Here is a 13,238-nt window from a genome sequence, read left to right on the forward strand (position 1 = left end):
TAGTCTGCCTGAGCAAAGAGGACACCACTTTTTCCATCCACCTCTTTTTCCCATATTGCTCCCTCCATACTCACCTGTTGTTGAGTCTCTTGCAGAAATATTCTCCAGCATAAAGTATCCTTCAACAACTGAGATTAGATCACCACATGGAAGACAACTTGTTTTTGTCTGCAGCTCCTTCTGCTCCCCATCTCTCCCCCTCAAACGTACACTCTCTCTCACCCCCACTCCCCTCCTCTCTCTCTCTCTCTCTCTCTCTCTCTCTCGCTCTCTCTCTCTCTCTCCCTTTACAGGACGCTTCTCAGTTTTGAAAAGTTTTTTTTTGAGCCCTTCAAAGCGTGGAGCTAAAACACATGGCTCTTGTGCTGCCAGCCTACTTTGTGCCAAAGGGAGAGCGCCTGTGCATGACAACAAGGGGAGGAAGAAGGGGCTCGCGCTGGGGGCAGAGTTAGTCGGGCAAACACCCTTTTTTTCACTCCCATTTGCACATGCACGCACACATGCACATCAAACCCACTCACATAACTGAACAATAGATGCTCGGAAATGAGTGCATGGCAACACACAAAGACACATGTTTACAAATTCCAGTTTATAGCAAGAAAAAATGAAGCAGCTACAGAGGTAAATTCACATTAATCGTCATGTAGAGTGTCAATCAGTTGTTTTTTGCCATAATAGTTGAATGTGTCCCCCTCCGGAGTTCCCCTCACGACTTCCCTTGTTGTTACTTAGCCCGCTACACTTGCAGTTCACAGGCCAGTAAATTAAGATGCCCAGCAGTGCTTTAGAAAAGAGGCAACAGAAACATTTCCACAGCTTAATCACACGGTGTCCTGTCTGACACAACTAATCTGATGATGGATACGTTCTGCTTTAAATAAGACTCTCCCAACGACACCTTCAGGAGTAAATCCTATTGGATGATGACATACTGTGTGAGTGTATTAGCATGTACATGTATGTGCACCTCGGGATTCCATTCAGTCGTTAACACAGCGGAGCATTCTCAGCTCAACATTGTTCCGGAGCAGCGGTAACCATGGTGGCTCCTTAACAACTGCTGTCCCCCCGTCCCTCGCCATTCCAATGTCTCTGCCGAACACACATACCAAACTCAGTCAAAGAGAGGAAACTATCGTGCAACAGTTCCCTGAAGACATTAAAGGGGATGTGAGGAACACTATAACAAGATGAGACACAATTCAATATCTGGGAATGGAAAAAACTAAATTAGAAAAGCCTGTCTGGACAGGATTATTTACTTCCCATAATTTGATGTTCGCAAACATCTAAAAAATTGTGGAGCCAAACAAACCCTGCAACCCTGAGTAGCCTGCTGTCTCTGACATTTGTGTCATATCAAGAAAAATTAATATCAGTATCATTGGCCCTTGGGTTTCCCTGTAGCAGGCTGGCAGAAAGCCTCGGGCCAAAATTACAATCATTGTACAAATGAATATCATCTAGGCCGAACAGCACCATGAATCGGTTATTATAAATATGTACACAGTGCATGTCTGCATGAGAAGTGCAGCATCTCATTGACAACAGCAGTACAGAGCGACACTTTGCTTTTACCCTCTTTTGAAAGAGAGAGAACCAGTAGGTTAGAGAACAAGGCTGCGTCTGTTATTTCTGCACAGCTTTGGTTCTCTCGTTCTACTTCTCTTTACATGTTTCTTTCCCCCCTCTGATTTGCCGTACACCTGTCTGTCTGTCTCTCTCTGACCGTGACAACCCCTCTGAACCTCTGAACCTCTTTGTACTTTCCGGCACATCTGCAAACGGCTTCAATCTGTATGAAATATAGGCTACAGCATATTGGCTCTCCCAGACATTAAAATAACACTTTATCATATTAGTATGAAGCAAACTGATAAAATGTAGTAAAGGGTTTTCTGACAAGCCCCCCCCCCCCCCCCAAAAAAAATAAAAATAAACACAAATAAATAGTAATAATGAAATATTGTTAGCGAGTGTATAGAAATCCATTGTATTGATCTACATTTATCTTTAAATAGCTATTTTTTATGTTGAAACTCTGAGCACCTATTCAATTGCACATCTTTATTTTTCCTAATGTAACATTCCTAGCTAGTTTGCCAGAAAAAACACTGGGACATATACTGAACACCCGTTAATCGTCCTAGTGCATATGCTGTAACATCACTGTGTAAACCTTTGTATGTATGTAGCCAAAGCATTTCAGCTAGCAAGCTAACACTAACAAAGGCTGTGTCCAAAATCTCTTTCTATTTACAGGTGCGCAAGATTTACTGTCTGCCAATTTTACCTCCAAAACTCAAACAAATATGGCATGTACTACTTTCTATTATAAAGGGAGGAGTGAATGCGTGAACGAGGGTGCTTTTGGACACAACCTTAGCTAGCTAAGGCAAAGTGGAGGGTTTTTATTTGACATTATAAGACATAAAATTACATCTCTACAATGACAAGGAGAAGTCCAAGACTTAGATGTCCTCATCGTTGTTGATGAAGACAAAAGGCATGCACTTGAAAACGAAGATAATTATTACGATAGACGCGTGGTCTCAGGGAACTTCCAAGTAGCATTAGCAAGTTAGCTTTGTTGGTGTTAGCTTGCTAACTTAGGAGAGTTTATACATAAATCTCACAACAATATGTAGCTATTAGGTTGTATCATTATATGCACTGGCCAATATATTTATATTAAGTCATTTTGTGTGCTGGGAATAAGGAACTTGGGATTTTCCTGTTCTTTTCTCTTTTTCGGTTATTGATTTCAGGTTATGTATCCAAGACTGCATTGGCTTGTGTGCAGTTGTGTGCTATATATAAAACAGATCCCGACAACCAGGTTGAGAACCATTGCATTAAACCACCTTCCAGCTGTAGAGAACAAAAACAATAGCCTTCAAAATTTGAAATCAAACTGAATAATAGATGTCCCCTTTTTGAGCCAGGGACTGCATTAGAAGAATCTATGAGCAGATTCATAGTATTCTTTATATTAATCTTAATAGAGGAAATATATATCAAGTCACATACACAAGTCATGTGGTTTCACAATCCCCAGGGAACAGCTGACGACATAATGTTCTTCGAACACTAAACAGGCCTTTCAAGTCTTTCACACAGGAAATGACGACAACCCATTTGACTGTTAGAAATTTAGTGACCCATGCTGATGACAAAAATATCCTCACTCAACTTCCAGTCATAGAAGTGTGAAAGCAGCTCCTCAACGTAATCCTCCAAAAAAGACAACACACAGTCATCCCCTCTGACATGCAACATTTAAACATCGGTTTTTAAAAGATGAGCTTCTTGTTTTTACAGCAATATCCAACAGTAAGACACATGAGAAAACATCTGTGGGTATATATGTACATTAACTTACATTATCAATAGCTCTGTTTTTTTATGAACAATATTTACACAGTATAGTGGAGGGAGGAAAAGTCCTCTTTCCCACCCAGTTGCCCAAAGTCACGTGGTGAAAGTCCCCCTTCTGCATCAGTCACATTACAGGTATTGTCAGATGTTTGTCTTGTTTGGCTTTAAAGAGTAATCAGCATAGATAATGCAAAGTGACAAATATACAAATGAATTACTCTGTACAAGTCCACATGTTTAAGCAAATAATCACAGCATGAGGCAGCAGTTCTTCCTTACAGGGGATACACTGATGGCTTATCACATTACACTGAGGTTGTTCATCTCAGCACATTGCATCCATGAATTCAGATGCTCTGACTGTTGGTTGCAACTCTTCCTCTGAGTTTCCAAAGTCCCACCCGATCTATTCAGTTCGACATGTAACACACAGGCTGTGATATTTAGCTGAGAAAAGTCTTGCTGAATGGGGGACATTGTTACAGTGATGTGATGTTATTGGCAAATTGTGACGGTCATTGTATGTTACTGTAACTCATAGTTGACAGACATCAACAAGGCAGACAGACGGACCATCTTTGCTAAGATAACAAGAAGCATATTAGCAACTGATGAGCTTCACAAAGAACGTAACTGGACAGACCACTAGTCTTATTTTTCTTGTTTATCTCAATACAGTGTCATGTTCGCTGATACTCTCTGGTAAATATTCTTTGTCCCTGTGTTCAGAAAGGTCAGGAGATCAGACAATGGATCCCTTGGAGGAGGACAGGTGGATGGACTGGATGCGGAGGGCCAAGGTTTTCTCGAGGTCCTGCAGGATGTCAGAGCCGGGGCTATCTGGAGGCGTGTCATACAGCAGCTGTTTGAATGGCTCCAACTCAATCAGGATTAACATGTTCTTTAGGAAGTAGCCCTCAATATAGGAAGCCAAGTCTGGAGCACCAAGAAACTGAGAAAAAAAAAGTGTATTTATCACTGTAAACTGCAACGCATTTTCAAAAAATTTGTCAAAAATTTGTCAAATTTGTAGCATACACTAAATGTGCAACAGTAGTTCAATTTAGTGGACATTTTCTATCCAAAACAACTTGAATTGCTTTGTAGTATAGCCTTTTTTTGTACTGCCCAGTAGTAGTATTAGTGTGGGCGTATTCATTCTATTCTCTTTTTGCACCTTGGTGTGATTGTAGATCTCCACACAAGTTTCAGTGTTAATGTTCTTGGTGCAGATCAGCTCACAGTGCCTCTGCAGCGCCTCCAGCTGGAAGAACTTGGCTGCAGACAGAAGCTTCAACAAAAAATAACAATTAACTTAAAAGCAAGTTTAGCATCTAGTTTGGTATTTGATGATAAACATTCCTGTCACATTTGAACAGTGCAACGAGACCTAGGTGGCCTTGAGATTGTAAATTGTTTTACAGTGTAAAGGTTTCAGTGTAAACTCAAATACAGTTGTCTGTGATAAGGACCTCACCTCCATAATGTCAGTGTTCCTGATGTGCAGAGCGTCTGTCCCTCCAAAGTAGAGATACTGCATCACCAGCTATTAAGAGGAGACACATATCAGCTTCCATACAAGGATGAATACAGTATGAAGGAGTGTCAATCTGTGGTTTATGTATGATTCAAAAGTGCCCCTTGTTTACAATAATTGCATTACCTGAAAAATGTGATATTTGACATTGCTGATCTCAATGCATGTGTTTTCACCGCAAGGTCTGTTTGCTAGAAGAGATTTAAACCTTGAGAGATGGAAAAAGAGAAGGAGAGGAATTAAAGGATAACCGTTAGTGTAACACAGCCTGTTTTTAATAGAGCATAATAAACTACTGTACAGCAACGGGTTATTTTTAGTTACTTATGTTATGTTCATCCCTGGGGACATATTGTCAACAACACACTTGAGTGATGTGTCATTCCTCTTCAGTCCCGTTAAGGCAGGACCGATTGGTTATCATCAATGTAACATGACATGAGAGGGAAATGGACGTCCTGTCATGTACTGCCCTGACAGCAACATGTCAACACAGCATGTCATGTGTTTAGCCATCGCTGTACGAATTCATTCATCTTTTGACATTCAAATGTATAGAGTTACACATTCAGAGCCTTCATAGAGTCGCCATATACTGAACAGCAGAATCATTTGACAGAAAAAATACTGAACATACATATTTCCTGTACTTGGGGATTCGAAAGCCGATGTTACAGTGAGTGTACCTGCTGGAAGCTGTGAAGAGCAGGACTTTGTGGGCATAATAAGGCTTCCCTTCCACCAAAAAGGTCACGTCTGACATGTCTTTGTTGTTCAGGAAGTGAGGATCTGAAAAACACATGGCAAGAAAAACTTTGTTTTTCTGATTATCATAGAAAAAAAAACACATGGGGTGTACAACTTTGCCTAACCCGCCATTCTAGACACATTTCAGCTATTGTTTCAAAATAACTTTGTTACAATTCCTATTCCAGTCCCCGAACACTAGATGGCGTCTTGTGCACTTCTCATTTTCATGCATTATGCATTTACTAGTAACAGCCAACTCCAAATAAAATCCGTCAATGTAGTGCTCTTGTTTATCCCTAATGCTGCACATTTACACAAACGGCATCGATTTCAAAATCTCACCCAGGCGTGACGACTGCTTCCTCTTGATCTCTGCCAGTTTGGGGATTGGGTAAGGGCCATAACACTGGGTGAAGATTGCAGACAGCTGCTGGCTGATTACCTCATTCTGACAAAACACAGACAGAGAAACAAAACTTCAGAGAGTGACGAGAGCTGCTTGGGCGGGCAGTGCTCAGCCAACACACGGGAGTTCATGTTACGCAAGAACACAAGTAGTTACTTTAGTGCTCCTCTCCTACACAAACATCCCCAACACAATTACCAGCACAGTGTGAGAGGTCTAACTTCTGCAGCCTTGTATCACGCTCGACTTTCACTTTATTCAAGCAATGGTTCCGATAAGCCACATATTCGTGGCTATCTCACACCTTTGACAGGGGCTTTGGATAAAAGCGTCTGCTAAATGACTGTAATGTAATGTAATGAGTAAATAGGTAAGGTAGTTAGGTCAGATAAGGTAGGTGGGTGGATGGATAGATAGCTGGATAGAGAGAATGAAATGAAACTGAAGTGATGTGAAAGTGAATTGAAAGGAAAGTGAGCTCTGCTGAACTGAATTGAATTTAAGTGATTTGAGTGGAGTCAAACTGACCTGAACTGTGTTTCACTAAATTGTTGAATGGAGAGTTCAGTGGGCTGAGGCAGCAGACCATAAAAGATGATCGGCCCATACCTTGATGTGTCGGGCACCTCATGGTGGAGCGGATCTGGCCAGGGTCCCTGAGGCCCTTATAGAGATGAGGATCCCTGGCCCCACCATGCATCATGCAAGACAGAGACAAGGGCTGACATTGCAGCAATCCACTAAAGGCTAGCCTGGCCTGAGTGTATCAGTGTGTGTGAGTGTGTGTGTGTGTGTGTGTGTGTGTGTGAGAGAAAGACATGCTGTCGGTTTGGGATTCCACACTCATGCGAGTCTCTGTAGGTCTGCTTGTGTGTTTTGTTTATGAGTGTTTGTGTGTGTGTGTGTGCACACGCTGCAGTGTTTTTTTTCTCATATCAGCACTGACAGCACAGCTCGTCACGCCAGCAGGGCAAAGTCGACAAAACAAACAGAGGTGACAGACGGGATGACGTGCTGTTATAAATCGAATACAGGCCTACCTAGGGGATCATGAGCGCAAGTAAAGAGACATGGCCCTGATCTAATGAGCTGCATCAGGAAGGAGCGCGGAGGCATGTCATAAATCGTTATCATCTCAGGTTATTGATATTGAGACGGCCTCTGGGCTCCGTCAGTCTCTTTGAAGCTGATGACCTGACTGCGCAATGACGATCACAAGTAAACAAAGCAGATATATTTGAAGGTTTAGTAGAAGAGTGAAAATGCAAACAGTGCAGTACCTTGCTGGCTCTGAGGATCTGGAACATGAGAGGCAGACCATGCGTGATGAGCTCCTCAGTGTACTCCTCTTCCTCGATGCAGCTGAACTCTTTGAGAAGACCCTGGATCAGAGGTCGGCGGTGCTGATGGAAACACGTGCGGAGAGACTCCATCCAGGTGTGCAAAGTCCATGGAACCCCTGAGAAATAATTACAGAGGTAAATACACCTGAAGCATATCAAATACACACACGCACAAACATGCACAAAGAAGCTATAAATGTTCCAAATAGAATGTGATACTGTAGAAAATGCATGCACATGTTTGAGAGAGATTTAACAGCAACTAACCCAGGCTCCGTATGTCTATGGTGATGTCCACATGCCCATGTTCTGTACTGTGGTACATGGCTTCTTTCAGGGCTTTAAGTTTGGCTTTCCCAGTTCTGATCTGGTCGATCTGAGACGGACTTCTACCTTCCAGCTCCGAACCCTCTGCCAGAATCTCTTCCAGGGATAAGACGTCCCCTTTCCCCTTCTCTGTGTGGGACAGCAGCTTACGGAACACATTTCTAGAAGATAAAAGCAAAAGAACAAAAATAAAAGAGAATTCTAATTTGATTGGTCTCTACAGGCTCTATTAAATTGCTTTTTTTACAGCACGAGTCTCCAGGCCAATATCACCACGAATGGCAAACAGGTGCATTTGTATTATTTTACGCACTTATAACAAAAGGGATAGGACTGTCACTGAGGTCATTACTGATAGGTCGCGGCAATCTGAAGTTAACTGTCTTGCAGCTTTGATTGTGATTGCTGCATGTAGCTCCGTTTTTAATTAACAAGAAAGGTTAGATAAACAAATGCTTAGTGGATTTAAACAAAAAATCCGTAGAGGACAAAAGCTTCTAATTTTATGCAAATAGGTATTTATCTATATCTTGAACGGCTTACAAATAACTAACTGCAGGTTTGTAGACTGGGAAATCTACTATGTTCTCTACACAAACAGTAGCTGCAACCTCCATTCTCTTGCGGATGAATTGTGTTTGTCATTCCTAGAACCTGCACCTTTCTGGGAGAAAGTGCTTTTAAAGTTTCGGGACCTTCATCTCGGTGTCACCTTTTGCATTTTTGTTTTTTCAGTATGTTTTCTGTGTTTTTATGGGGGGAAACTTTTACCCTTCCATCTTGACTAACCCCTTGTAAAAGAGATTCAAAATCTCTAAAAACCTAAAAGATTAAATAAAAAAATACAATAAGTGTTAAATTAAAAAATCAATTAAATTAAATAGGTTTAAGTGATTAGAGAACATGGGCTATGGTAGAAAATCTTCAAATTTAAACCCACCTAAAAATAGCAGGGGCATGTCTTGTAAGGAAAGCTTGATAATCCTGAGACCTAAACATCTGTTTTGTGAAAACCAGATAAAAAGTCAGTGAGTCAGTGCTGTTGTGATAGGACACGCCCATTCTTTGATTTATTTGCTTGCATCTGCTGTGCCATGTGCCAGGTGTGGTTGAAATTGCACAAGACACAAAAATGCTTTGGAAAAAATGAGGTGACGTTCTATTTCACATGTCAGCAACATTTCAGAATAAATTCCTCATAAATAGAAATAAAATGAAATAAAAACTTTTCAGGAAAAAACTACGTGTTACTTATTCTAGGGAAAAATAGATAGCAATCAAAGGCACACTCAATTATCACAATTAATTACAGCATCACTGAGTAATTTGGTTCACAGCAGGTCGGCTGGACATGCAACAATTTAAAATCTGTATCAATGAAACCCCTGTAAAATATAGCAGAACCAAAACTATTCTGCATACATAGTTACCAGTTATTAACATAAAGTGAAAACTAATATGGTGGACTTTTACAAGGACAAATATCCACAATACAAATTAAATATAAATAGGGCAAAGGTTGAGGAAGTAAATGTTGAAATTATACTGTATTTTATGAAGTCTTTATTACTTTAATGTGTTATTTTTGGTCTCTACATTGTACACAATGAGTTTAGTCACACCAATTCAACAGATGACATGTCAATTTCACGGACATGCTCTGTTGACGCTTGGACAAGATCATATGCTGAATACACAATATGAACAGAGTGTACTTGTGCATCCTCTGTTTATTCACTCAGGAGTGTGTACTGACGATTGAGCATGAATGTGTGTACACGCACCTGTGTCCATGAGCTGCTGCCAGACTGTAGGAGTTCATGTCTCCCTGTGGCGCCGTGGAGATGCCATTGCGGTACATGGTTCCCACCATGGGGTCCGCCCCCCGCTCCAGCAGCAAACCCACGAGCTCAAAGTTACCTGTGCATGAAGAAAACAATTGGCAGAGCTTATACACACACAGACACACAATGCGATTAAAGCAGAATAATGAGAGCGAAGCAAACATTTGATCATCGTTCTTCTTCACTCTTTGTTTTTCCAGCCCCCAGGATGAATATGCCTCTGAAGTCATAACTCAGCCTCGGATCACGCTGACAGTCAGGTGTTGTTTTAGATGGCCAGCTGGTGTTGTCAGCTTGCTACAATACAGTTGGACAGCAGGCAGAGGATGGGAGTCACGCTGTGTCTCTGTACCTGCAGCAGCAGCCAGCTGCAGCGGGGTCTCTGTGTAGTTCTCCATCCCGTCCTGCAGGGAGCCCTCCACGTTGGCTTTGGCATCCAGCAGCAGCTGCAGATGTCGGGCAGGGACACGGAGGGGCACGAAGCGAGAGAGAGAGAGAGAGAGGAGGGTGAAGAGGGTGAGGAGAAGAGGACGAGTCGGTTGGCTAATGAGAATGATCTGAAGTCAGTCGGGTAGAATTCAGCTTCTCTCATCTGGCGACTGTTTCATGCAAAACAAATCTGGAGAGGGAATAGTGAATACTTCACTTTTATACTGCCTGTACTGTGCAGCCAACTTTTACTTTGACAAATCTGTTGCTCTTCAGAATGTTTGGCGAATAAACTCATTTGCTTTCTTGGCTTCTTTCAGGCAAGCTGTTTCTCTTGCTCTTTATGCAACATGTAAGCTAAGCTAACCAGCTCCTGCTCCAGCGTTATATTTACCGTACAGACACGAGAGTGGTATCAATCGTTTCATCCAACTCTAGACAAGAAAATGAAAATGAATCACACAATGTCAAGTTGTTCTTTTAATGTTTGCTGATATATATTTGATAGTTGGCTAAATTGTCTCATGAATCAGGTTTTCCTGTTATATTGATTTGTTGTTATATTTTACGTGTAATTAGTTGCTTATTTTACGTTATAAATAATCTTATTTGAAGAACATAACTCTGCTCATACACCATCTGAAAGACATTTGTTAATGATGCTGCAGATCTATCTGGGGAGTTAGCATTTTGTGTAACTGAGAGAATAATCGAAACAAGTTCCTGAATCTCATAACTTTATGCCGTATGATACGCTAAAAAATGCCTTGTCTAATATCTTAGTAAACTGAGTTATTAAAATTATTAGACAGTTAATAACAATTTACTTTATTGTTTTCCTCAGAATGCAATCTTTTTATTTTCATTCTTTCTTTTGGCCGATGTCCTCCGGTGTCAGATGGCTAAAACGTTTTCTAATCATTTAGATCATTTAGAGGACAAACGGAATCAGTTCAATGAGCTCGATAACAATTAGACTGCTGTGTTTCCACTTTCCACTCGCTGAACGCAGTCTGATCCATTTGCTCTGAAATGGAAATTGACAGGAGGCTATGTTCAACACACCTGTTCAGATCTAACGGTTGACTGGATAAATGCCCTAATTAAGAGATGAAAAAGATAAATTTCTACATCACACAAACAGCATCGTATGAAACAGAACAAAACCAAAAAAGACAGTAGGAAACTCTTGGTGGAGAACCATCATCATCATCACCACCAAGAAGCTTTGATGACGAAAAATGACAACGATGACCAACCATGAGCTGAAGCACAACGAGAGGTCACGATGAGAGAATCACAGGTGAGAAAGGACGTCACTACCTGCACCACAGGCACATGTCCGTGCAACACAGCGAAAGTGAGGGGCGTCGCCTGCCGCGTTTCGGGAAAGACTGAGGGGTGCTTGTGCACTGAGTTTGGCACCTGGGGAAGGGACACAGGTAGGTGGGTTGGGTGGGTAGGAGGGAGAAAGATGAGGGAGAGAGATATGAAGCCATTAATACTACTCCACGGCCTACGGAGCACAACACAAGCAGTTGCAGGGATGAAGAAGGGGGGGGGGGGGCAGGACGCTCTACAGGAGAAACTAGAGTAATTAACTAGGAACCCTGGGGCTGCAGAGGACACCCTGTCACCTTGTTCGCCTTCGAATGAACATGATGGATTGATCCCTCAAGTTAGGTCTCATCCTAATAATTTCACTCTGATCTATTCAGCTGGTCTGCCTGACAGGGATGTGACCCGACCTCTGTCAGGCTCATCTCTCTGGTCGGGCTGCAATGAATAACTACATGTGCCAAATGTAAGCGAAACATACACGAGACACATGGACAAAGCACAAATGCACATATTTAGGAGAAAGACATGGAGATGAAATAACACAGGACTGGGAAACAAAACTGAAGTTTGGAAAAAATGGTTGAACAACGCTGATAATTTGCAGAACGTTTTAACCTGTTGAGTCCCCTATCTGTAAGTACCTGTGCTCCACATATGGTTGACAAGTCATTCATTATTCCAGTGTATGTAACCCTTTACTTCAAGGTCTATACCCTAAAACTACAGTGCTGTACCCGAGCAATGGTGAGTACTCCCATCTGCATTCTGGGACCATAACCCATAGAGCTCATCCGTTTTTCAATAACCCCTCCATCTGAGATTTGAGAGCGATTACAAACTCCCCATAGTTACTTTATGGTACCGCTGCCATTTTGGTCGCATGTCCTTATTGTGAAATTCAATTTACTGAATTACTTAATAGGTTTCTGCAGAATTTCAGCGTTATTAATTAACAGCATTTCCACCCAACTTTAGTTTTGTTTTTCAGCACTGTACCCCATAGGTACCCAGTACTTGCAAAATATCCAAATGATTTGTCCTTTCCTCTAAAATGCCCAGTTTACTCCCTAGTTCCATAGTCTGGTTTTCTTATATATTTAAGTACCAGTAGGAACCGGTCATTATTTCATTGGTCCCTGATCCATACAACAAAATGACAATGTTATTGACGGGCTGCATTATAAAGTGTTACCAATGACTCGGAGAGGATTTAAAGAGCATGAATCATCTTGAGGCTGCCCAGCTGGTGAAATAAAACATCAGAGCCAAACAACATTCGTTTTTTAACTGTTGAATTTCTAACCAGGTTCAAAACCGCGTGCATGAAAATAAACTGGTAGTGGGTCTTTTTCGACAGTGCGCTTTGTGCTTTGGCCAGGGTTCATGAATGCAGTGGACTGCAAATCAATTCTGGCACAATGGCTGATGGGACATGTGGTTACTGAGGTGACTAACGAAGACCGGGATCATGAGGCCTGAACTGAACCACCTCTCTGAAGTCCGCACAGAGTCAATAGATGCCATCTCGATTCTCTGCAGACTCTGTGAGGAATTCAGTTTGTGTTAAATCAGGCGATCTTAATCACTTCTGTTCCCTGACGGAGAAACAAAATGACTCAGCAACAAACCTCTCAGTCACGTCTTATGCTCGAAACACTCAAATGCAAGTGAGTTTGATTGCGCATGTGAATTTCAATCTGTTTGTGCGCTGCTTGTCCTCTAGTGAGGCAGAGCAGTCAGTGCCTCATGATCACTACACATTTAGCAGCATGACACATGGAGGAGAACAAAGAAGGGGAGATGAGGGACAACATGATTGGTTTTCTCCAATTAAATACCAAACACATAGTTTACAATGCCAACAAACATTGACTTTATGA

The 13,238-nt window shown here is 41.7% G+C and overlaps 1 protein-coding gene across 1 annotated transcript in view; it reads right to left on the reverse strand.

Annotated features, from left to right (window-relative positions):
* Positions 1-2,761: 2,761 nt before the first annotated feature.
* btbd11b (BTB (POZ) domain containing 11b) overlaps positions 2,762-13,238 on the reverse strand; it is a 70,916-nt gene continuing 60,439 nt past the window's right edge. Inside the window, exons 7-17 of the mRNA XM_079277229.1 lie at positions 11,341-11,442; positions 9,941-10,034; positions 9,529-9,664; positions 7,685-7,905; positions 7,355-7,533; positions 6,011-6,116; positions 5,605-5,707; positions 5,045-5,126; positions 4,859-4,927; positions 4,559-4,672; positions 2,762-4,333 (exon numbers count right to left, since the gene is read on the reverse strand). Coding sequence (XP_079133355.1) covers positions 4,124-4,333; positions 4,559-4,672; positions 4,859-4,927; positions 5,045-5,126; positions 5,605-5,707; positions 6,011-6,116; positions 7,355-7,533; positions 7,685-7,905; positions 9,529-9,664; positions 9,941-10,034; positions 11,341-11,442 — 1,416 coding nt within the window. The 3' untranslated portion in view covers positions 2,762-4,123. The remainder of the gene's footprint in view (positions 4,334-4,558; positions 4,673-4,858; positions 4,928-5,044; positions 5,127-5,604; positions 5,708-6,010; positions 6,117-7,354; positions 7,534-7,684; positions 7,906-9,528; positions 9,665-9,940; positions 10,035-11,340; positions 11,443-13,238) is intronic.

The sequence above is a fragment of the Melanostigma gelatinosum genome (genome assembly GCF_949748355.1).
Source record: "Melanostigma gelatinosum genome assembly, chromosome: 1".
NCBI lineage: Eukaryota > Metazoa > Chordata > Actinopteri > Perciformes > Zoarcidae > Melanostigma > Melanostigma gelatinosum.